Genomic DNA, 23,609 nt, shown 5'->3' with positions numbered 1-23,609 from the left:
TCTGCCTTCAGCTCAGGTCATGATCCCAGGGTCTTGGGATCAAGCCCCCCATCAGGCTCCCTGCTCAGTGGAAAGCCTGCTTCTCCCTCTCCCACTCCCCCTGCTTGTCTCTCTCTCTCTCTCTCTCTCTGTCAAATAAATAAATAAAATCTTAAAAAAAAAATACTGGTGCAGGTGTTGAAAAAATGAAATGACTCTAACCACCATGAAACAAATTCTTTTGTGTATCAGATGATTCCCAATACTCTGCCTTCAAAAAACTGGAAGAGGAACTGGTCAAGCTGTCAGCAGAGGGATCATTAAAAATGATTTCTGATGACAGATTGTGACTATTTTCATCATATAAAGAATGAACCATATAATACTGCCATTTTTGTAGGTAAGACAATGAAATACTGGCAGTTTTATATGGATCAATCTATAAAGTCAATGATTACAAAGAACTGAATGATGGGCACCTGGGTGGCTCAGCTGGTTACAAGTCCAACTCTTGATTTTGGCTCAGGTCATGATCTCAGGGTCATGAGATGGAACCCCACAGGCTCTGCACTAGGTGTGGTACCTGCTTAAGATTCTCTCTCCCCTTTGGCCCCTCCTCCTCCCTCCCTGATGCTGGGGTGGGGGCGGGGTCTGAATGACATTGCAATAATCAAACTCTTTCCATTCCTATCTACTTATTTATATGCATGAGGCTACTCAGCACTTACAGCTAAAAGATGAAAATAGGAACAAAACTTTTGATACATAACCATGTCCCATTGTAGCAATAAGTGTTATTCACACACAAATACAAACTACTTAAAAATTAAAAAGCTCCCGGGATGCCTGGGTGGCTCAGTTGGTTGGACGACTGCCTTCGGCTCAGGTCGTGATCCCGGAGTCCTGGGATCAAGTCCCGCATCGGGCTCCCAGCTCCATGGGGAGTCTGCTTCTCCCTCTGACCTTCTCCTCGCTCATGCTCTCTCTCACTGCCTCTCTCTCAAATAAATAAATAAAATCTTAAAAAAAAAATTAAAAAGCTCCCCAAATCTCACAAAGTATATTTCTGATTAAATTGCCTTTATGTTTTATAATTATTTATCAAAAAATGTAAGCTATTAATGTTGCTTTACTCATTTACATACTAATGATAACCAAGTCAAGAAGAAAACAAATTTAATACTCAGAGCCTATGGGCATAGGAAATTCTAAAGTATTTTAAATTTCTATGTATACAGAAATTTTATTACAAAGATATAAGAGGGTTTCAATAAAATTTATCTAGCATAAAATATAACAATTAGTATAAAATCTTGTTGGAGGAAAATGAAAATATGAGTTTGAGGAGAAAAAGTTTAAAAACATGCAGGGAACTCCATGGTTCTTCAAAATTCTTTTAGTGGGCATCCAAGCAACAGAATTTGAATATCTTAGAAAAGCTGGACCTATATTTAATATTGTCAACAAGTTTTCTCTGAGCCTGTTTCCCCATCTGTAAAATAAGAAGGCTGGCTAAAAGTACATGGTGGGGGACTAGTACATGAATTGCAGCATTATCAATTTAATGGAATATATTCATCTGTTAAAAAGAAGTAAAATTGAGGGGCGCCTGGGTGGCTCAGTTGGTTAAGCATCTGCCTTTGGCTCAGGTCGTAATCCCAGAGTCCTGGGATCAAGCCCTGCAATGGGCTCCTTGCTCACTGGGTCTGCTTTTCCCTCTAACCCTCCCTATTATTCGTGATCATTCTAATAAATAAAATCTTTTTTTAAAAAAGATTTTATTTATTTATTTGACAGACAGAGATCACAAGTAGGCAGAGAGGCAGGCAGAGAGAGAGAGAGAGGAGGAAGCAGGCTCCCCGCCGGGCAGAGAGCCCGACATGGGGCTCGATCCCAGGACCCTGGGATCATGACCTGAGCCGAAGGCAGAGGCTTTAACCCACTGAGCCACCCAGGCTCCCCTAATAAATAAAATCTTAAAAAAAGTAAAACTGACCTATATGTATCAATAAAGAATGATCTCCAAGACATATTCAGTGAAAAGGTACATGATATATTCCTATCTATGTCAAGAAAAAAGGTAAATATAAATTAAGCATACGTTTATGCATACAGATTTCTAGAAAGCTATACACAAAACATAATACAAGCTGGACTGGGGAGGGCGTCGTGGGGGGGGGTGCTCAAGATTTACTTTTCACTGTATTCCTCTGTGTGCTTTTAAAATTTACCACCATCTACATGATATTACCTTTTCTTAAAATAAAAAAAGAAACTAGCTTGTAAAAATATTGTGGTATACATAGGGGCCTGTTAGATGGGCTCCAAGATCCCGCCCTCCCCGCTGTAACTCCATCAGATCATGTAATAGAAAACAATAATGATGGCACACAGAGCAGCCCCAGCTGCTTTCATGTATTTTCTCAGGCCCGTTGTCAAGAATGAAGAGATTTGACAGAATTGTCCAGTGGAGAAACAGTTGTTGCCAATGGCGGTTACCGGACAGCCTGGAAAGACACATTCTACTTCATTTTAAATGGTATCACATTTCACAGCCCACTGGAAGCCCAGTTCCTGACACCTTAAAGCTCCCTTTGGAAAATTCAGCTTGGCAGAGCCTCAAGTCTGTCTAATTCACTCTAACTCTCTCTTCTGTCTCCAACCCAAGTACTCAAGCAACTAAAATACCTCATTTGACTTATACCAGAATGAAACTGCTTTGATCCTTTCTTGATTAAACTCTTCAGAGTGTAGGGATAAAGGGTACATACCTCAATATCATAAAGCTATCTATGAAAAACCCACAGCAAATATCATTCTTAATGGGGAAAAACTGAGAGCTTTTCCCCTAAGGCCAGGAACACACCAGGGATGTCCACTATCCCCACTGCTATTCAACATAGTACTAGGAGTCCTAGCCTCAGCAATCAGACAACAAAAGAAATAAAAGGCATCCAAATCGGCAAAGAAGAAGTCAAACTTTCTTTGCAGATGATATGATACTTTATATGGAAAACCCAAAAGACTGCACCCCAAAACTTCTAGAACTCATACAGGAATTCAGCAAAGTGTCAGGATATAAAATCAATGCACAGAAATCAGTTGCATTTCTGTACACCAACAAGACAGAAGAAAGAGAAATTAAGGAGTCAATCCCATTTACAACTGTACCCAAAACCATAAGATACCTAGGAATAAATCTAACAGAGAGGCAAAGAATCGGTATTCAGAAAACTATGGAACATTTATGAAAGAAACTGAAGACACAAAGAAATGGAAAAACATTCCATGCCCATGGATTGGAAGAACAAATATTGTGAAATTGTCTATGCTACCTAGAGCAATCTATGCATTTAATGCAATCCCTATCAAAATACCATCAGCTTTTTTTCCACAGAAATGGAACAAATAATCCTAAAATTTGTATGGAACCAAAAAAGACCCTGAATAGCCAGAGGAATGTTGAAAAAGACAAGCAAAGCTGGTGGCATCACAATTCCGGACTTCAAGCTCTATTACAAAGCTGTAATCATCAAGACAGTATGGTACTGGCACAAAAACAGACACATAGATCAATGGAACAGAATAGAGAGCCCAGAAATGGACCCTCAACTCTATGGTCAACTAATCTTTGACAATGCAGGACAGAATGTCCAATGGAAAAAAGACAGTCTCTTCAACAAATGATGTTGGGACAATTGGACAGCCACATACAGAAGAATGAAACTGGACCATTTCCTTACACCACACACAAAAATAGACTCAAAATGGATGAAAGACCTAAACGTGAGAGAGAAATCCATCAAAATCCTTGAGGAGAACACAGGCAGCAACCTCTTCAACCTCAGCCACAGCAACTTCTTCCTAGAAACATCACCAAAGGCAAGGGAAACAAGGACAAAAATGAACTATTGGGACTTCATCAAGATCAAAAGTTTTTGCACAGCAAAGGAAACAGTCAACAAAACCAAAAGACAACTGACAGAATGGGAGAAGATACTTGCAAATGACATATCAGACAAAGGGCTAGTATACAAAATCTATAAAGAACTTATCACACTCAACACCCAAAGAACAAATAATCCAATCAAGAAATGGGCAGAAGACATAAACAGACATCTCTATAAAGAAGACATCCAAATGGCGAACAGACACATGGAAAAGTGGTCAACATCACTCACCGTCAGGGAAATACAAATCAAAACCATAATGAGACACCACCTCACACCAGTCGGAAAGGCTGAAATTAACAAGTCAGGAAATGACAGATGTTGGCGAGGATGCGGAGAAAAGGGATCCCTCCTACACTGTGGGTGGGAATGCAAGCTGGCGCAGCCACTCTGGAAAACAGTACGGAGGTTCCTCAAAAAGTTGAAAATAGAGCTACCCTACAACCCAGCAATTACACTACTGGGTATTTACCCCAAAAACACAAATGTAGAGACCTGAAGGGCCACGTGCATCCCAGTGTTTATAGCAGCAATGTCCCCAATAGCCAAACTATGGAAAGAACCTAGATGTCCATCAGCAGATGATGGATAAAGAAGATGTGGTGTATATGTATGATGCAATATCATTCAGCCATCAAAAACTGAAATCTTGCCATTTGCAACAACATGGATGGAACTGGAGGGTATTATGCTAAGCGAAATAAGTCAATCAGAGAAAGACAATTATCATATGATCTCACTTGTATGTGGAATTTGAGAAACGAAGCAGAGGATAGTAGGGGAAGAGAGGAAAAAATGAAACCAGAGAGGGAGACAAACAAAAGAGTCTCTTAAGGCTCTTCATCTCAGGAAACAAACAGGGTTGCTGGAGGAGAGGGGGTGTGGGAAAGGTAGGGTGGCTGGGTGATGGACACTGGGGAGGGTATGTGCTACGGTAAACGCTGTGAATTGTGTAAGACTGAGGAACCAACAGACCTGTACCCCTGAAACAAATAATATATTTTACATTAATAAAAAATAAAACAGAATTAAGTTAAAAAAAAAAAAAAAAAAAAGAATGAGCCTGCTTTGTCATTTCCAGAAAAAAAAATCACCTCTCTGATCATTCCTACCTGAAGACCAGGCCAGTAGGCCTCTAGGGACTGGAAGACTGGCATGGACACAGTCCCCTTGTACATCTGCACCCACAGGTACCAGTCATCGAAGCGGGTGTAATTCCGAATGGCTGTGTTATATTCTGCAGAGGAGATGCAATAAGACACATCAGTGATCATGGAGGTGAAAGGCAGGTCTTGACCCCAGAAGTACAGACTTACACTTTTGGAAGACCATATGATGGTGTAGCTTCAAAGCAGACTCGGAAGCAACAAGGCACAGAGAAAAGAGCATGGGTTCTGGAGCCAAACTTCCAGACTCAAATTCCAGCTCTAGCTTTACCCCTTGCTAGCTGTGACCTTGGGTAAGGTTTTCCTTCTTAAGCCTCAGTCTCATTATCTCTAAAGTGGGGAGAGTAATGATACACACCTCATGGATTGTTCAGTCATTCATTCACTCAACAACATTCACTGCGCATTTACTAGGTACAGGTACCTACAGGGTAGCAAACAAGACAAAAGGCAGGCCCTGGGGCCCTTACATTCTGGTGGGAACTTGAACTTACACTTCTCTCTAGATTGTAAATCCATGAAGGGCAGAACTTTATTTCGCTTACTGCAGAATCCTCAATGCTACAATAGTGCATAATATATAGGCACAATAAATTATGATCCAAATGAAGTACCAAATACACATGCAAATTAATAAGACAATCTCAAATAGCGCCATAAGGATGAAATGAAATAGTCCACGTTGGGTGCTTGCGTGATGCTAGACAGATCAATGGTATTAAGTATATGCTGAATAAATGAATGGTAGCCCTCACAGTAACTATTACTAGGTGCTCAACAATTCCTCAATTTCATTATTATTAGTGTCCAAGGGCCTAGAGGATAAAACGCTTTTATTCCACAGGCATTAATCAACCACCTACCTCACGCAAAGCACCGTGGGGGACAGAAAGATGAATACGGCATAGACCCTGCACTCAGCAGTTAGAGCTGTTAGCTGTGGACGAAAGCTAACTCTACAAAAGGTACTGAAGGCCCTTAGTTCTAAGGAGGGATCAAGCTGCTTCGTGGGCAAGGTGACACTACAGCTGGGCCTTAGAGGGTGAATGGAATTTGGACACATGAAAACAGGGGAAAAAGGTATTCTAGGCAAAGGGAACCCATGTGCAATGGTCAGCAAATAAGAAACCCAGGGCCACACACAGAGAACGGAGCACAGTTCACTGGGATCTTGCAGGAAGGCCTGAAGAGCTACAGCGGCCACTAAGCGGGCAATGTTCAGTCCATCCTGGCTCTGAATGCAGACTCAGGTACTCAGAACAGATGCTGTTTGCACTTGGGAGCAACTGAAAATTTCTAAGTAAATCACCTGTTGATGGGAAAAATCATGGCAAAAGCCTCCCTACCCCACCCTTTTTACCTAGGAACATGGCCATGAGTTTCTTATCCTGAAGCAAAATGGCTCCTTTCACCAGGTACTCGAAGTAGGAGTCCACGCCAGCCCCGATGCCCGAGTCCTGTGCCACCCACTTTCCAGTGAGCACATCGATATGGTTGCCAACCTGGGAGGAAAGAGACACATACACACACACATAGTCCCAAGGGAGGGCTCGAGACCAAACATGGATCTCCCCATACCCGTGACTGGTCAGTCAGAAGCAAGGCAGGCAGCCTGATACTCTCAGAAGAAATGCAGGCTATCGGGGTGTGGGGTTGGGAGGCCACAGACTCCTATCGGTATCAGTCTCTGATTTGGGGAACTGCTCCAGGTAGTTTTAAGTTCTGGAACTTCCAGCTGAAGGCAAACAGAGCAGACCCTGGGCAACAGAGAAGGCCTGCAGGGAGAGACACTGTCAGAAGACAGGCCATGGTAAGGGCTGAGAGGATATAAAGTCCACTGTGGTGTTCCAGGGCTGGAGAAAAACCTGCTGGTGTTGGACCTACTAAGGGAGTTACTGTAGGTCTCCACAGTGACATCTTCTTAAGGGATTTTCAAGGATTCCTCATACAAGTTTCACTTTTCAAGCTTAGAACCAGACTTGCATAAAATGTGTCCCTGCTTGAATCACTTTCAGACGACTCAGTCTTTCCAAGTCATAATGACTCACCAAAAGTATATTAGTACATCAGCATTACTGCTCCAGTAACTGAGGATCAGAGAGGTTTAGTGACTCGTCCAGGGTTGCAAAGTTTCAATGTAGCAAGGCCAGGGATCAAACCCAATTCTGACTAAATCTAGTGCCATTTCCTGGATAGCTTTGGCTCAATTACTGTTAGTTTCACCAGATTATCTGATTTAAGAGCTGAAACCAGCCTTAGAGATCATCTGGCTCAAAGTGTGTTCAATCTCCATGGACTCATAGGTATTGGAGAAGAAAGGGAAGCTCTGGGGTCAAATAAATTTGGAAAACCTTGAGTTAAGCCAAGTTAAATAGATTTATTTACCATAGGATTTCATAAACTTTAACCTATTCATATTCATTATGACTCTCGAAAAAAAGACACTACAGTTGGCTCTTGAACAATGTAGGGGTTAGGGTGCCAAGCCCCATATAGTCGAAAATCTGTATATTAACTGCTGACTGTCCAAAACCTAACCACTAATGGCCTGATCTCGAGTGGAAGCTTTACTGATAACATAGTCAATTAACACATAACTTCGTATATGTATTCTGTACTGTATTCTTTTTTTTAAAGATTTTATTTATTTATTTGACAGAGATCACAAGCAGTGAGAGAAACAGGCAGAGAGAGAGAGAGGGAGGTAGGCTCCCCGCCGAGCAGAGAGCCCGACGCGGAGCTCGATCCCAGGACCCCGGGACCATGATCCGAGTCGAAGGCAGAGGCTTCAACCCACTTAGCCACCCTGGCGCCCCTATGTACTGTATTCTAAAATAAAAAAGATCATACAGAAGAGAAAATATGTTTATAGTACTGCATTGTAAAAAAAAATGTGTGTCTAAGTGGACCCACGCAGTTCAAAACTGTGTTTCTCAAGGGTTAACGATCTACGTACTATTCCCCAAACTTAACTGACTAGGAATTACTTTTTTCATAAAACAGCTAACCATTCAACATCTCTCAGCACTGGTGTTCCAAGAAACCCAGTTTAACAAACACAAATAGACAGTAAAAATGAGGGCCAGATGGGCTGGCCATCCAAGGTCACCATGCAAGTCATGGGCAAGAAGCATATGACCCACTTACTAAAAATCAAGAAGCTCAAGGAGTCAAACCTCAACAGGGCCCCCCTCCCTGACAGAGGGTGTGCCCTCTCATGCCCTCTTCCCCCGTGCAAAAACTTGAACTGGAGGCTTGGTTAACTTTTAGTGTCCTGATGCGAAGTCCTGGGTCACTGCTGAGGACACCCTAAGTGTCCCTTGGTTGGGCTGCAACTTACTGCTCGAGTCTTACAAGCAGGGGCTACAGTGGCCAACTTGACTCAGAGAGAAAGGGTGGCAGCCAACCTACCAGCCCAATATCCGACCGGCTCTCCCAGAGGCGCATGAGGGCCACTCTGGCCACATCTTCAAACACGGGGTCACCAGTGAGGCTGCTCAGGGTGGCAAATTCCACAATGAAGGTCCCAATGCCTGCCGTACAGGTGACAGGGGTTTCTCCCGGGTTCACACCATGAAGCAGGTTCACCGTTCCATACGGCATGCCAGTGGGGGTCTGAAATGCTGAATAATCACAAAATAATGATCTCAGACAGGAGTGGGGACATAGGGATGGTTCAACACACAGGCCCAAAACCCGAGGCCTCAACCAGCACTTCCTCTCTATCTCCTGGGTGATTGGCTAGAGATGAAGACAGAGAGGGATAGAGGTCATGACTACAGGCCCTTCGTGGCCAACTAACCCAGATGATATAAAGCACTGATCAGTGGGGCCCTCAGGCTCTTGCCCATGATGAGGAGGAAAGCAGCAGGCTGTGCTCCAGGCTGCCATGCCCAGGCAGGCCTACTCTGGCTAGAGCAGCTCCATTTTTAAGTATTTTACATGATGCCTTCAGAGGCAGGCAGGAAACGTAGTGGGAGGAATGTAGGGTTTAAGCCGTAGGAAGCGGCTGGGCTTGTGGCACCCTGAAGAGCAAGCGCCACGAGAAGCCCTTCACACGCTTCTCTCTTTTTGAGTTTATTGAGATACAACTGACGTACAGCACAAAGACCTGACTTACCTATATGGTGGGAGGATGAACGCAGAAAGTTAACATCCATCGACTCATACAGATACAAAAAGAAAACATTGGTTTTTTCCCTTATGATGAGAGCTTTTAGGATCTACTCTCTTAGCAACTTTCAAACATATCATATAGCAGTGTGAGCTATGGTCATCGTGTTGTACGTGACAGCCCCAGCACTTACGGATAACTGGAAGCTGGTATCTTTGACCACCTTTGTCCGATTCCCCTATGCTTTTCCACACACAGTATGACCAAATGAAACCTACCTACAGACCCGAAGCAGTCCCAGAGGAGGCAGTTTGAGATCTCTGCTTTAAACAGTTTAGGGGGTGAACTATTACAATTTTTTTTTAAAAGGATATAAATTGCTTAACTACTGATGTGGTTCAACCCTCAATTTGTAGGTAGGAAAAGTCATGTCTGTAAGGAAGTGACTCAAAGGTCATAGAGAGGGAGCCAAACAGAGCTGGGATGAGAATGCCCACCTCGTGCCCACTCTGTTACGCTCTGCCCCTCCCACCCCTGTGTCTTCTGATTCAGAGCAAGGAGCTAGATAAACAGCCAGAGGCAGAGATTTCCTCTCTAGGCCAAAAGGTCAAATAACCCCAGAGCAGCCCGTGCGTCACCCAGCTGTGAACAAAGTTATCAAAACTTCCAAGAACCGCAAGGCCCAGCGACTTCATTATGAGTGGCAGACGTGTGTGGCAGGCCCAAGTGGCAAGTGAGGAGAACGTAAGTCACAACCTCGGGGCTCAAAGAAGTATTTCAGAAAAGTCAGGCAGTGTTCAAAAGAGGGGGAGTGACAAAATCCTCTTCACCTGAATGGCAGATCGGTGGGGGCTTGCTCCAATATGGACTTTCCAGCCTGTGTATTTCTCAATACAAACTGGTTTTTAATGACCGAAAAAGAAAGGAGGGGGGAGCAACCGAGCAGTGTGCCATACCAATGAATCACACAGGATATGATGTTTTTAAGGAGACACTGAGGCTACGTAAGCCCTGAGTGCATCTGAACCAGCTCCCTCACTCTCCTCTGCTCTTCTCCAGAAAGGGAGAACTGTGGTGGCCAAGAGGTTGGTGAACGCCTCGGGTGATGTGTTTGGGTGTGAACAGCCCCAGAGTCCCCACCACGCCCGGAAGAGAACACAGTGTCCAGCTCATGTGGCCGTGCTCGGCTACTGCGCCGCCAGACAAATGCACCGAGGCTTGGCCCGCAGCCCCGGACACAGCTGAGCTACAAACAAGTCCCCTGTGTTTCAGCGGTGTTTTCAGCGGTTCTCCAAGCACTTTCTTCTTTCCAACCTGGTTTTCGGCCTCTCAAAAAGCCAATGTGGCAGGCATGCACGGATTATGATTCCCTTTTGAGAGACAAGGAAACTGAACCAGGGAGAGAAGAGTGGCTTGGTCAAGACATTGGCTAGTCCAGAACCAGGGGCTCCTAATGCACTGATCGAGGCTCTTCTCTGGAATCCCTTTATTCCAGCAGAGTGTGGGGCAGGGAGGAGGCCAAAGGGCTCACTCAAATAAGAGAGCCTTCCACCCACCAGGCTGGCCTTCAGTGCCACCCTGCGAAGAGTCGTGAGGTCAGCTCATCCGTCCTGGGCCAGGGTCCCAGCAGGCCCTTAAAATGCCCAGGACTCTGCTGATTTCCATGGTGGGGGTCCAGAGGCAGAGACAGCAAGGGTTTGGGTGAGAAACAGCAGAAAATAACTCAGCATCGCCACCCTGGTCTCCAGCAAGAGCAGCAGGACCTACTGGACTTCCCATCCCCCCATGTCTTACCTGGGAGGAGTTTTCGGGCCGCCTCTTCAGCCATCCTCAGGAGAGGCCCAGAGCAGGGCCAGCCAGCCTCCACTTCCACCCCAGCCTTCTTCGACAACAGGTGAGCCGACAGAAGTCCTCCTACCACTACAGAGAGCACGAAATACAAGTGTCAGAGTCCCAAAGACCAGTCTTTCCCTTGTGTAAATGAAACCTACATACTCTGTTGGGTGGCTGCCGGGAAGGGGCTAGAGCCACCTAGTGAAAGAATCCCTTAATCCCACATACTGGTACACTGGTAAGCTTACAAAGTTTTTTGCTCTTGGTGGATCCCCCAAACAATGACTATCACTTATCTTTAGTCCCTATTGTATACCAAGCCCTAGGTACTACTGTCCCCTCTTTAAGTGAAGATATTGAGGTTCAGAGAGGTAATGTGACCTGCCCTGGGTCATTATCCAGCAAGTGGTAGGGCCAGGTCTGTCTGACTCCAAAACCCATGCTCATTTCACTTGGTTACTCTGTCTCCCAATCCCCACCCCTGCCCCTGAGACCTGGACGGGCAGGGTGGGGGTCAGAGTAGTTATTACCTTCATTGCATTAATTCATCTGTTTGAATTTCTGACACAATATTTAGGACTTATAAAAATACATAAATATGGGGTGTCTGGGTGGCTCAGTCTGTTAAAAGGCTGCCTTTGGCTCAGGTCATGATCCCAGGGTCCTGGGATCGAGCCCCATGGTGGGTTCCTTGCTTGTTGGGGAGCCTGCTTCTCCCTCCACCTCTGCCTGCAGCTCCCCCTGCTTATGTTCTCTCTCTCATTCTCTCTGTGTCCAAAAATAAATAAATAAATAAATAAATAAATCTTAAAAAATAAAACATAAAAAGACATAAGTGTTCTGTATCTGGAAATATGACTAAATAGATACCCTGAATGGCCCTCTCATTGGAAAAGAATTGGTGACCTTGAGCTTCAGTTTCCCCTTCCTCCGGTCAGAGGGGGAATAAGAAATAAAGGCAGAACCTACTGAAAGTGGAAAGTCTAATAATAGATACCACCATAGGGGTGCCTGGGTGGCTCAGTTGTTAAGCATCTGCCTTCGGCTCAGGTTATGATCCCAGGGTCCTGGGATCAAGTGCCGAGTCAGGCTCCCGCTCAGCAAGGAGCCTGTTTCTCCCTCTCCCTCTGCCTGCTCCTTCCCCTACTTGGGCTCTTGCTCTCTCTATCATATAAATAAATGAAATCTTAAAAAAAAAAAAAAAAAAAACCTCCCCAAAGTTGGGATCTGAAAGAATTATATAGCCTGTATAAGGATGGATTCAAAATAAACCCTACCCACCTCCCCCAGCATATTTTAAGGAAAACTGCATGCCTCAGATCTTGATGCCAAGTAAAAGAAAGGGAAAACAGAAAACAAACAAAAAAAAAACTTCCCTAAGAATTAGTAACTACACTCACTAAGTTTTACAGCTTGAATTCACACTAACTGTGTAGTCTAGGACAACACAAACTTTTGGCATTAAACAGTTTTTGGGAAACAGTGCCTCCAGCCAAGTGGCAGAAGTAAACAAAAACTCTACCTGGAAGAACCAATCTTCAGTCTAGGCCTCAAAGAAGCCCAGAGATAAAGTCCAGGGAATGAATGTACATTAAAATCTAAAGAAATCATAAAACATACAAAGAAACAAAGCATTGGGAGTATAAACCAGCAGAAATGACAATAGAACAAGACTTACCAGTATATCAAATATTGGAATTATTGGATACGTTACAAAATAATTATGTGGAAATGTTTAAAGAAATCAAAGAAAGGTCTGGAACAGGTGACTAAGTAGCAAGAAATTATAAAAAGGACCAAGCCTATTTACAAAAGAACCAAACGGAATTTCTAAAAGTGAAAAATGTAATAACTGGAGTTAAAAATTACTAAAAATTACATAGATAGGTTCAATAGCAAATAAGATATATCTGAAGAGAGAATTAGTGGACTTGAAGACAGATTCCAAAAAATTACCCAAAATGCAACATAAAGAGACAAAATTGTTTTTAAAATATGCCAAAGAGATTTGGAGGATACAGTAAGAAGGTGTAACATCTCCCTGGCTGGAGTCCTAAAAAGAGAAGAGGGAGGAAATGGGGGAGAGGCACTACTTAAAGAGAAAAGTTCATAACTTTTGAAAACTAATGAATGACACCGATTCTCGGATCCAGGAATGCCAAGCAAGATAATTAAAAGAAATCCACATTTACGCACATCGCAGTAAAACTGCAGAACACTGAAAGAAAAACAAAAAAAAATTAAGAGTCCATGTTAACTATGGTTTTTTTTTAAAGATTTTATTTATTTATTTGACAGATAGAGATCACAAGTAGGCAGAGAGGCAGGCAGAGAGAGAGGAGGAAGCAGGCTCCCCACTGAGCAGAGAGTCTGATGCGGGGCTCAATCCCAGGACCCTGAGATCATGACCTGAGCAGAAGGCAGAGGCTTTAACCCACTGAGCCACTGAGGTGACCCCCATGTAACAATGATTACTGAAATTGGGTGATGGGTAGCTCTAGTTCATTATATTATTTTCTCTATTTTTATATATTTTTGAAAACTTTCATAATAAAAAGATTTTAAAAGGAGGGGACAATGAGCATAAATAAAACCAACCACATGCAAAATAATAATGAGACTGACAGATTACTTCTTAACAATGACAATGAAATGAGAAGACAATGGAAAGATTTCTTCCATGTGCTAAGAGAAAAATCCCATCAATTTAGAACCATATGTCCTGCAAAATTATCCCTCAAAGACCCAAGAAAGGCAGTGAGGTAAAGACATATCATACAAACAAAAGCTGAGAAAATCCGCCAAGAGGGGAACCTGGGTGGCTCAGTAGGTTAAGCCTCTGCCTTCAGCTCAGGTCATGATCTCAGGGTCCTAGGATTGAGCCCCGCATTGGGCTCTCTGCTCAGCAGGGAGCCTGCTTCCCCCCCTTCTCTCTCTGCCTGCCTCTGCCTACTTGTGATCTCCGTCTGTCAAATAAATAAATAAAATCTTTAAAGAAAAAAAGAAAAGAAAATCTGCCAAGAACACATCTGCAAGAGAGGACATTCTAAAGGAAGTGCTTCAGATAGAAGGAAAGGGATCACAGATGTAAAGTCTGAGACATAGGAAGGAAAGACGGTCAAAGAGTGGTAAATATGGGGTGCCTGGGTGGCTTAGCCGTTAAGCATCTGCCTTCAGCTCAGGTCATGATCTCAGGATCCTGGGATCGATCCGGGCATTGGGCTCTCTGCTCAGCAGGAAGCCTGCTTCTCCCTCTCCCACTCCCCCTGCTTGTGTTCCCTCTCTTGCTGTGTCTCTCTCTGTCAAATAAATAAATAAAAATCTTTTTTAAAAAGTTATTTAAAAAAAAGAAATGGTAAATATGAGTAAATCTAAAACCTCAACTGTACAGAACAGCAATCATGTATGGAGGGCTTAAAACAAAAAAACAAAAATGCAAACTACAGCATACAGGTCCGGATATCCTCAGAGCCAGGCTTTGTATTATTCAGGTGAATAAAGATTCTCATAAACTCTAGACTTTTGTTATGTTATGTTAAATTTTCAGGAAAACTATTTAAAAAGCTAGATACTGAGCATAGTTTCTACATTAATAAAAAGGGAATGGAATAAGGGGAAAAAAATCAATCTGAAGAAGGCACAAAAAAAAAAAAAAAAGAGAGAGAGAGTGAAAAAGAACATAGAGAAGATGGGACAAATAGCACAAAATAATACCACAGAAACTAATGCAAATACCTAAGTAATTATAGTAAATGTAAATGGATTAAATGCTTCAGTTAAAAGAAAAGATTGTCAGAATGGATAAACAAAATATAATATGTAATTTATAAAAGATCTATCTGATCATAAAAATACAGAAAGATTGGGACACCTGGGTGGCTCAGTTGGTTAAGCGGCTGCCTTGGGCTCAGGTCATGATCCCAGCGTCCTGGGATCGAGTCCCATATCGGGCTCCTTGCTCGGCAGGGAACCTGCTTCTCCCTCTGTCTCTGCCTGCCTCTCTGCCTACTTGTGATCTCTCTCTCTCTCTCTCTCTCTCTGACAAATAAATAAATAAAATCTTTGAAAAAAAAATATAGAAAGATTGAAAGTAAACAAGTAGAAAAAGATCCTGGTCGAATGCCAACCAAAAGAAAGCTGGTATAATTATATTCATATCAGCAATAAAAGTGTAACAGACTCATAAATCACAGATGATAAATTAGACTCACAAGCTGTGAACACAGCAGTGAGCATGGCCTCCAACTCAGGTCTGATCCCTCAGCCAGATTTTGTATCGTGCTGTCCCTGTCCCTCTGCTCCCTAATCTTTCCAAAAACATTATCACAGACCTGCAATACAAGTTTCATTGCAAAACACATACAAAATAAGGGGAAGAAATATAACTCGGCCTCCAGAAGTGACAGTCTGTTAAGCCACTGGTGGTCTAGGGGTTCACTGAAAGTAAGGGTTATACTAGCTTCATAAGAATCACTGGAAACCTGATAAAAATATCGATGCTAGGACCCAACTCAGAAATCCCCATTCATTAGGTTTAGAGTGGAACCTAAACATTGAACTTTTTAAAGGTCCCAAGTGGTTCTGATGCGCAGCCAGCTTTGGAAACTAATGCCCAAGACTTGTACCATATAATGCAGTAAATCATGAACCACATGCCACTATTTTTTTTTTAAGATTTATTTATTTATTTTAGTGGGGAGGGGCAGAGGGAGAGAGTGTCTCAAGCAGACCACTCTGAACACGGAGCTTGACACAGGGCTCAAGCTCACAACTCTGAGATCATGACCTGAGCTGAAACCAAGAGTCGGACACTTTTTTTTTTATTATTAACATAATGTGGTATTAGCCCCAGGGGTACAGGTCTGTGAATCACCAGGTTTACACACTTCACAGCACTCACCATAGCACATACCTTCCCCAATGTCCATAACCCTACCCCCTCCCCCCGGCAACCCTCAGTTTGTTTTGTGAGATTAAGAGTCTCTTATGGCTTGTCTCCCTCCCGATCTCATCTTGTCTCATTTACAAGAGTCGGACACTTAACCAACTGTGCCACCCAAGTGCCCCCCCATATGTCACTATTCAAATTTAAATTTGTTAAAAATTAAATGAAATTAAAAATTCAATTCCTCAGTTGCAGCAGACACATTTCAAATGTTCAACAGCCACGTGTAATTAGTGGACACAACACTGGACAACATAGATACAGAATATTTCCATCATCATAGAAAGTTCTATTGGATAGCCCCTCTTAGACAATAAGATCCAAGAAGGCAAGGGTTACATCCTTCTTACACATGGCTGGCTGTAAGCCTAGCGTCAAATACAGGAATCGTTCTGGCACAATTTTTTCCAGTCTTTTCTCTGTTCCCTGCTCATTTCTAAAACTGATGGGGGATCCTGAGACCTCCACACCCCACCCTCCGCAGGGAAGATCTCTGTCAGTCACTGGTCTGGGCCAAGTGCTCTGGCAAGGTTGACCCTTATGATCCTATATATGACTTCCTGGTTTACACAGAGGCAAAACTCCACACTCTCTTTTCTTCCAAAGGTTCTAGAAGGCAGCCCTCACCTCGGATGTTGGTTTCAAAGACGGAGGCATTCACGTCAATATCAAAGTCTACGTTGTCCTGGAGCACTTCAACCACTCTTTGGAATTCTGACACATTTCCCAAAATCTGGAAGCAAAGAGAGACTTGACAGTGAGGCTCTCTCAGGCTTGAAGGCCCTGAAGACATTGGATCAAGAGTGTGGGATCCTACACTGGTGTGGCCTTCACTTATTCAACTTAAGACCTCCAGTTTCTGTTCTAGGACTGGTGACAGGAGAAGGAAACACGGAGATCTAGAAATCACCCAATATCAGGAGACCGGTTAAGTAAATTCTTAGGGACCACAAAGAGTCACTATGTACCCACTTAAAGGACACAATAAAGACTGTAGACCACGTGAGGAAAAACTAGTTTGACATTTGCAGTGGGTATCTGTTATTTTTAAACTTCTCTGATCACCTTCATCCTTGTGGGAAACACTGCAGATTGGTTGGTCCAATACTGATTTCCAATCTCCTTTACCCTGGTAGTCTCCCACCACAGAGGACAGAAATTCAGATACTTGCTTTCTCCACCTCCTTTGCTGCTAGGGGTGACCACATTATCTGGCCAATGCTAAGCCTTGAGAAGTCTAGTGAGGGTACGTCTGGGAAAGCTTCGGTTTTCCTAATAAAAAGGGACACTGCTTACTCTTCTTTCTGCCTTGAAAGCCGACTTGATTTCTGGAGCTGTAGCAGCCATTTTAGACCCTGAGGTACTAAGCATGAAAATGAAAGCCAATACACTAATGATGGTAGAATGGAAACATACAAAGAGCCTGGGTCTCTGATGGCACAGGTGAACAGCCAACCCCACGCTAGAAATTACCTCCAGACTTCCTCTCACTTGAGAAAATTAGCCTTCTTCATTTAAACCATCAGCCAAATGCAATTCTGATACCTTTTACTCTGATAGTAGTACCCTAATTCTCTCTCGAGGAATCACTCTTCTTCTACAGCTGTTCCTGCAGTTTGGGAGAGGCTGACTCCATCCCCTCAGCTGCACTAACGCGTGCTTGATGTGGCCCACTGTAATGTATTCCTTGGCCAGTGACTGGTTCAGGAATAAGTGGGTGACCCAAGCCAAATCAATGAGACTCAGTTCCTGGTATTAATGCATAAGGGCTGAGTCTTCCCATATGCACTGCGTGGGAAGTTAATCTGGAGATACTCTTGGCTACTCTGCCCAGCACACGGAGAGCCCAAGAACACAGCTAACAAAGGAAGTAGAGATAAAAGATAGAAGGACTCGGGAAGACATTGTTGATGTGCCTGGATCCAGCTAAGTCTGACGCCAGGCTTTATCTGGACTTTTTACTTATCTGACTCAGTAAATTCCCTTCTTGTCTCTTATCAGTTTGAACTGGGTCTCTTGTCACCTGGAACCAAAACAATTCTGATTATCTCAAGCGGCTCCGTGATCTGGACTCAAATTTTTTTTTCTTTTTTAAGATTTTATTTATTTATTTGAGAGAGAGAGAAAGCGAGCATGAGCAGAGGGAGAGGGAAAAGCAGACATTCCACTGAGCAGGGAGCCCAATGCAGCGCACAATCCCAGGAACCCAAAATCATGACCTGAGCCGGAGGCAGACACTTAACCAACTGAGCTATCCAGGTGCCCCTCAGTCTATGTTTCTCACTGTTCGTCTTCATGTAACCTATCCTCACCTACTTCAGGAAAACCATACCTGCTATGCCTCCATTCTTTGCCTTGCGGCATGCTGTGCCCTCTGCCAGAAAATTCTCCATCATGTGTCTCCCCATTTCCAAATATGACCTGGCTTTGATTGTCTGAATGTCACTTCCTAGGAAGGAAGCCTCTGTTCCCTCCAGCTAAAATGAACCTCTTCATCCTTTAAAAGACTCCAGTAACTTTATCCATTAAGAGAGACCTTTGTCTGGGAAGGAGCCTCATTCATCCCTGCCTTTCCCCAGGGTGCCAAGCACAGCCCATGCAGCAATTACTCCCCAAATGCTTACTGAATGATTACAAGAATCTCTTCCCACAACGCAGTTGGCGATCTTCTCAAAACAGAAATCCCAGCACTTCCCACCCTCTACTCAAACGTTTCAGCGGCTTTCCATTCCTCTCAAATTAGAAATCAAAATCCTTAACATAGTGAACAAGGGCTTCCATCATCCTGGTCCCCAACCAGGCTTCTAGCTCCACTCCGCTTGCTGCATTTCCTTCTCCGCATCCCAGACATACTGGCCCTCCTTCAATTTCCTGTATCTGTCCCGCTCTCTATTGCCGTGAGGACCTTGTCTACGCCTGCTGTTCCCTCTGCCGAGACCACTACGTCCTCCCCGACTTCCCTAGTCAATACTGGCTTCTCCTTCAGATCCCAACTTGAAGTGTCATTTCACTGCCTTAGGGAAGTCCTCCCTGACCTCCTCAGTCTAGCTCCATTTCCTTTGTTACATGACCACTCACAGAACCATGTTCCCCTCCCTTGGGGCACTCATCTCGATTTGTAATTCTATGTCTTTTAAGATTAGTTTTTGATTCCTCACCTCCCTCACTGAAGTCATAACTCCAGGAAAGCAGGGACCATGTCTTTTTAAACTTAACACTGTAACTCCAGAACTTAGCACTGTGCTTGGCATACAGGGAACCCCCAGTAAGTATTTGATGAGTGGACAAGTACATACAAGTTAACATTAAGGGAAAAAAGGCAAAATTACATCTATAAGGTGATCACATTCAGGTCAATGTTATTAATATATAAAAATGTCATGATCTCAGGGTCCTGGGATCGAGCCCTACATCGGGCTCTCTGCTCGGCGGGGAGCCTGCTTCCCCCTCTCCCTCTGCCTGCTTCTCTGCCTACTTGTGATCTCTCTCTGTCAAATAAATAAAATCTTTAAAAAAAAATGAGAAGACGTGACAGAAAACCAGAAATAGTGAAGTGGGGAGAAAGTTGTTCAATCCTCTTCTGTGACCTTTTTAAGGAGGACAAATAAGACTCGGATTCATTCAGAGTTAAGCTCAAGTCCTAGCCCCACCATTTCATAGCCTTGGACCCTGGCCAACCCTTTTTACCTTTCTAAGCATCAGATTTCCCCACACTAAGAAGCGGTAAAGGTACATATCTCATGGGGTTGTTGGAAGGATTAAACAAAGTAACACATACAAAGTGCTTTGCACAAGCCCTACACACAACACATGAACTCATTACTGCTACTATTTTTTTTTTTTTATCACCGAACATGGCCAGTTAGAACGTAAGCCTATGAAAACAAGGAGGGTCTCAAAGTCTCTGTACCACCCAGTTATACAGGCCTATCCCAGTGCTGTGTTCATAACAAGTCCTCTATAAACAAACATCTGCTGAATCAATGACCCTGAACACGTTTGGAATTCATCCTTTTCCTCTATCTAGCTGGGCAACCAGAACCTGATGGTTCAGAATCCAGAGATGAAAATAAAAGGCCTAAGTGAAGAATTCGTTTTTCACCCACAGTCAAGCTGCCAAAAGAGGAAGGATCTCGGTTACACAACAGTGGTGCAGAAAAGCAACTGTCAAGACACTTACCAACAAAGTATCCAGGGCATCAATTAGCGTCAGAGAAAAACTGTAAAAGGACAGAAATCCCAGCTGCTTAGTAAGAAAACCAAACGCAAGATAGTAAGGCTGCCCCAGATCAGATACCCCCAAAACCAGTAAGTGAGGCACAGCAACGCCTCTGCCTGTCCCAGCTTCCAGTCACGGCAGAGAAGCCAGAGTGAAAATTGCCAAGAAGCTCTGACCCATTTAATGCACCTGGGAGGATGGGCTGATACTGCTCAGCTGTGGTTAACCACAGCATCTATACGCACAGGCATTCTTCTCCGCCATAGGGAGGCAATATAAGATTATAGCTAAGGGTATAGGCTTTTCCCCATCTAGGAATTTATCTTAATGTGTACAGAGCTGTATGTTTGACAATGCAGATCCAGTAATGTGCAGAAGAGCAAAAAGCTAGAAATAACCCAAACATACACCAGTTGGAAGAATAATTATCTAAATTGCAATACATTTGAATAGTGCAAAACTATGAAGTTGTCAGAAAAGATTGTTATCAGGAGTTATATGGATTAATGTTAAAATATTCAAATTATATAGTTAAATGGAAAAGACAAGGAATAGAATAGGCAGTGAGAGTTATGTTTCCATCCGCATTTTCGAAGAGAGACATATAGACAGAAGGCAGATTAGCAATTGTTTGGGCCAGTAGTGGAGGAGGGATCAACTTTAAGTTCCTATATAAGGGAACTTTTTAGCATGACAGAAATGTACTCTATCTTCACTATGATAAAGGTTACTATATGCTTTAAATGGGTTCATCTTATTTATAAGTTATGCCTTTTAAAAGCTGATTTTAAAAGACACATACATACTTATATGATGGTATAAACTGAAAATATTTTGGGGAGGATGTATATGAAAGTCAACAGTGGTTGGAGTTCTAGGGTAAGGGAGAGACTGACTTTATTGTATATGATTTGGTACTGCTTGGATTTGCCATTTGCTTACTTTTTTTTTTTCATCTAAAAAGAAGAAAACCAGCACAAATTTTGTTGAGTTAACGTCTCCCGTGCTTAGCATACTCATTTGTTAAGTGGAGAAAGCAGCATTTAATTCCTAAGGGTGTTAAGAGAATTACATGAGAAGACACAAGTAAAATGCTTAGCACAGTGCTTAATCAATGTCAGCCTCAGCAAAATGCAATGATTCTTCACTCACTCAGCAAGGAACAAGACAGAGAATTCCATCTCATAAATTTTTATTCTAGTGGAAGTGAGAAAGACAAACTAGCAGACAAGTGAAAATGATAGTATCAGAAAGTGGGAAGTGCTACTAAATAAAAAAATAAATAAATAGGGTGATTTAGGAGAGTGACCTGTAGGGGGTGGGTAGTTAAGGGAGCTGATCCTGAGGTGACATTTTGAGCTGAAATCTCAAGAAGCAGTCAGTAATGAGTGTGTTTCAGTTACTACCAACAAATGCTCTTAAGTTTCGAGTTTGGAAGAGTTACACCCCCTCCTGGGCCTATTGGCCCAATTATAAAATGAAGGGGTTGAGTCTTCTGACTTCTTGGAGTCCTTCCTCTATAGCCTAGGACTCCAGAGATCTGTCCATTTGTCCAAGTCCCCACTGCGGGTGCCTGTTACTCTCGTGGCTGGAGCCCAGAGGTCCAGTCCACCAGGCTAACTCAGGGTTTTTTCCACGGTGGGATCCAACTTTCCAGGAGGCTGGGTGGATCCCGGTGGTGCTGGCCTGAATTGGGAGGGAACTTGGCCTCACTCTCGCCAGGAGCTTTTTTGGAACTGGTGAGGAGACCGTGAAGCCACCAGCGCCAGCAGACCCGCCCCCCAGGACTGGACTGCCACACCCAAGCCGCCCCCCTTGCTCCTCCACTCGCACTACCTGCCCCAGGTGTCGTGCCCGTCACAGGTGAGAGGTCGCAGCTCGTCGTAGGGAAAGGCATTCTCCAGGTAGCTGTCGTAGGCGTGGTAGAACATGGCCTTGACTCGCTCCCTGGTGCGCGGTACAAGAAATAAGTCAGGGGGCCACAAAACGAAACGAGGCAGGGGAAAGGACAAGAAATAGGGAGGAAAGTGGGGAATCACCACCTGAGCCCAGTGGCGGGGTCCGAGCAGGTCAGGGTGGCGGGTCCTGGGACCAAGGGAAAGGAAAGGGACCGGGTCTGCGCTTCCCCTTCCCCAACTAAGGAAGGGCTAGGAGCCTGACCCCCTTCACCTGTAGTGAGCGGGGTCGGGCGCGGTGCCATCCGGGCCTGGCGCACCATGCTGCAGGGGCAGCAGCACGCACAGGAGGCCGAGCGGGATCAGCAGCCGGAAAGGCATAGAGCTCGTGGTCCTGTCAGCGCGGCCGCCGCAGCAGCAGCAGCCACCGCCACCCGCTCATCCTGCGAACCTCTGCGGGTTGTTCCGGGAATCTGCACCCCTGCGCCTGCGCGCTGATGAATCGGTTACCCACTTCCGGACTACAAGTCCCAGAATATAATGGGAGGTGGAATCCAGGCAAAGAGCATCTTGGGACATACAGTCCCTGAAGTGGAAATGAACGTGGCTGAAAAACAGTGGCTACTACAGATACTATAATTAACTAATGTCTTAGTAACAGCATTTGTTGAGCACTTATTGTGTGCTACGATTGTATTGAACACTTTAAATACATAATTTTTTTCAACCACCGTATAAGCATTAAAGACAGAGGACAGCAGGAGACTTAGATAACAACACAGGTGCACTGCAGTAGTTTCCTGTGACTACTCTAAAAACTTACCGCACATTTGGTGGCTTAAAGCAACAGAAACCGATTCTCTCTCAGTTCTGGAGGCCAGAAGTCTGAAATCAGTTTCACTGGATCAAATTCCTTTGGAATCTCAAGAGGACAATAAGCTCCTTGCCTCTCCAGCTTCTCCTGGAGAAGAGAAAGTTGCAGTATTCTTTAGCCTGTGGCCGTATCACTCCATTTCTTTGCCTTCTCCTTGTGGGTGTGTCTCACCACTCTCTCCACTTATCTCTTATAAGGACACTTGTGATTGCATTTAGGTTCCACCTGAGTAATACAAGATAACAACCCCCCCCAACTCAATCACATTTGCGAAATGTGATTTTTTAGTAAATATTTGGTTTTTTTGTTGAGTAATATCCCGTGTGTGTGTGTGGTGTGTATACACATATACAGACACACACACACACACACACACACACACAGTGTGCAGAAGCTTTTTTTTTCTTTAAGATTTTACTTATTTATTTGACAGACAGAGATCACAAGTAGGCAGAGAGGCAGGCAGAGAGAAAGGAGGAAGCAGGCTGTCCGCGGAGTAGAGAGCCGGATGCGGGGCTCGATCCCAGCACTCTGGGATCATGACCCAAGCTGAAGGCAGAGGCTTTAACCCACTGAGCCACCTAGACGCCCCTGCAGAAGCTTTTTGGAAAAAAAGATTTTATTTATTTGAGAG

At 43.9% G+C, this 23,609-nt stretch overlaps 1 protein-coding gene across 3 annotated transcripts in view; it reads right to left on the bottom strand.

Moving 5' to 3' along the window:
* Positions 1 to 22,944, bottom strand: part of LOC111141658 (ER degradation enhancing alpha-mannosidase like protein 2) — a 32,389-nt gene extending 9,445 nt beyond the window's left edge. Inside the window, exons 1-8 of one of the 3 annotated variants that reach the window (XM_022494386.1) lie at positions 22,925 to 22,944; positions 22,043 to 22,153; positions 20,168 to 20,207; positions 16,615 to 16,720; positions 11,004 to 11,129; positions 8,507 to 8,718; positions 6,456 to 6,597; positions 5,042 to 5,166 (exon numbers count right to left, since the gene is read on the bottom strand). In XM_022494386.1, coding sequence (XP_022350094.1) covers positions 5,042 to 5,166; positions 6,456 to 6,597; positions 8,507 to 8,718; positions 11,004 to 11,129; positions 16,615 to 16,720; positions 20,168 to 20,207; positions 22,043 to 22,137 — 846 coding nt within the window. In that variant the 5' untranslated portion in view covers positions 22,138 to 22,153; positions 22,925 to 22,944. Of the gene's footprint in view, positions 1 to 5,041; positions 5,167 to 6,455; positions 6,598 to 8,506; positions 8,719 to 11,003; positions 11,130 to 16,614; positions 16,721 to 20,167; positions 20,208 to 22,042; positions 22,154 to 22,375; positions 22,556 to 22,924 lie in introns of those variants that run through there. The other 2 variants (XM_022494385.1, XM_022494387.1) reach the window with 2 other exon arrangements.
* Between the last annotated feature and the right edge of the window lie 665 nt (positions 22,945 to 23,609).

The sequence above is a fragment of the Enhydra lutris genome, unplaced genomic scaffold, assembly GCF_002288905.1.
Source record: "Enhydra lutris kenyoni isolate GAN:26980312 unplaced genomic scaffold, ASM228890v2 scaffoldscaffold6, whole genome shotgun sequence".
In the NCBI taxonomy this organism is placed as follows: domain Eukaryota; kingdom Metazoa; phylum Chordata; class Mammalia; order Carnivora; family Mustelidae; genus Enhydra; species Enhydra lutris.
Note: the sequence above shows the minus strand (reverse complement) of the source record. Positions and strands in the feature narration are given on the sequence as shown.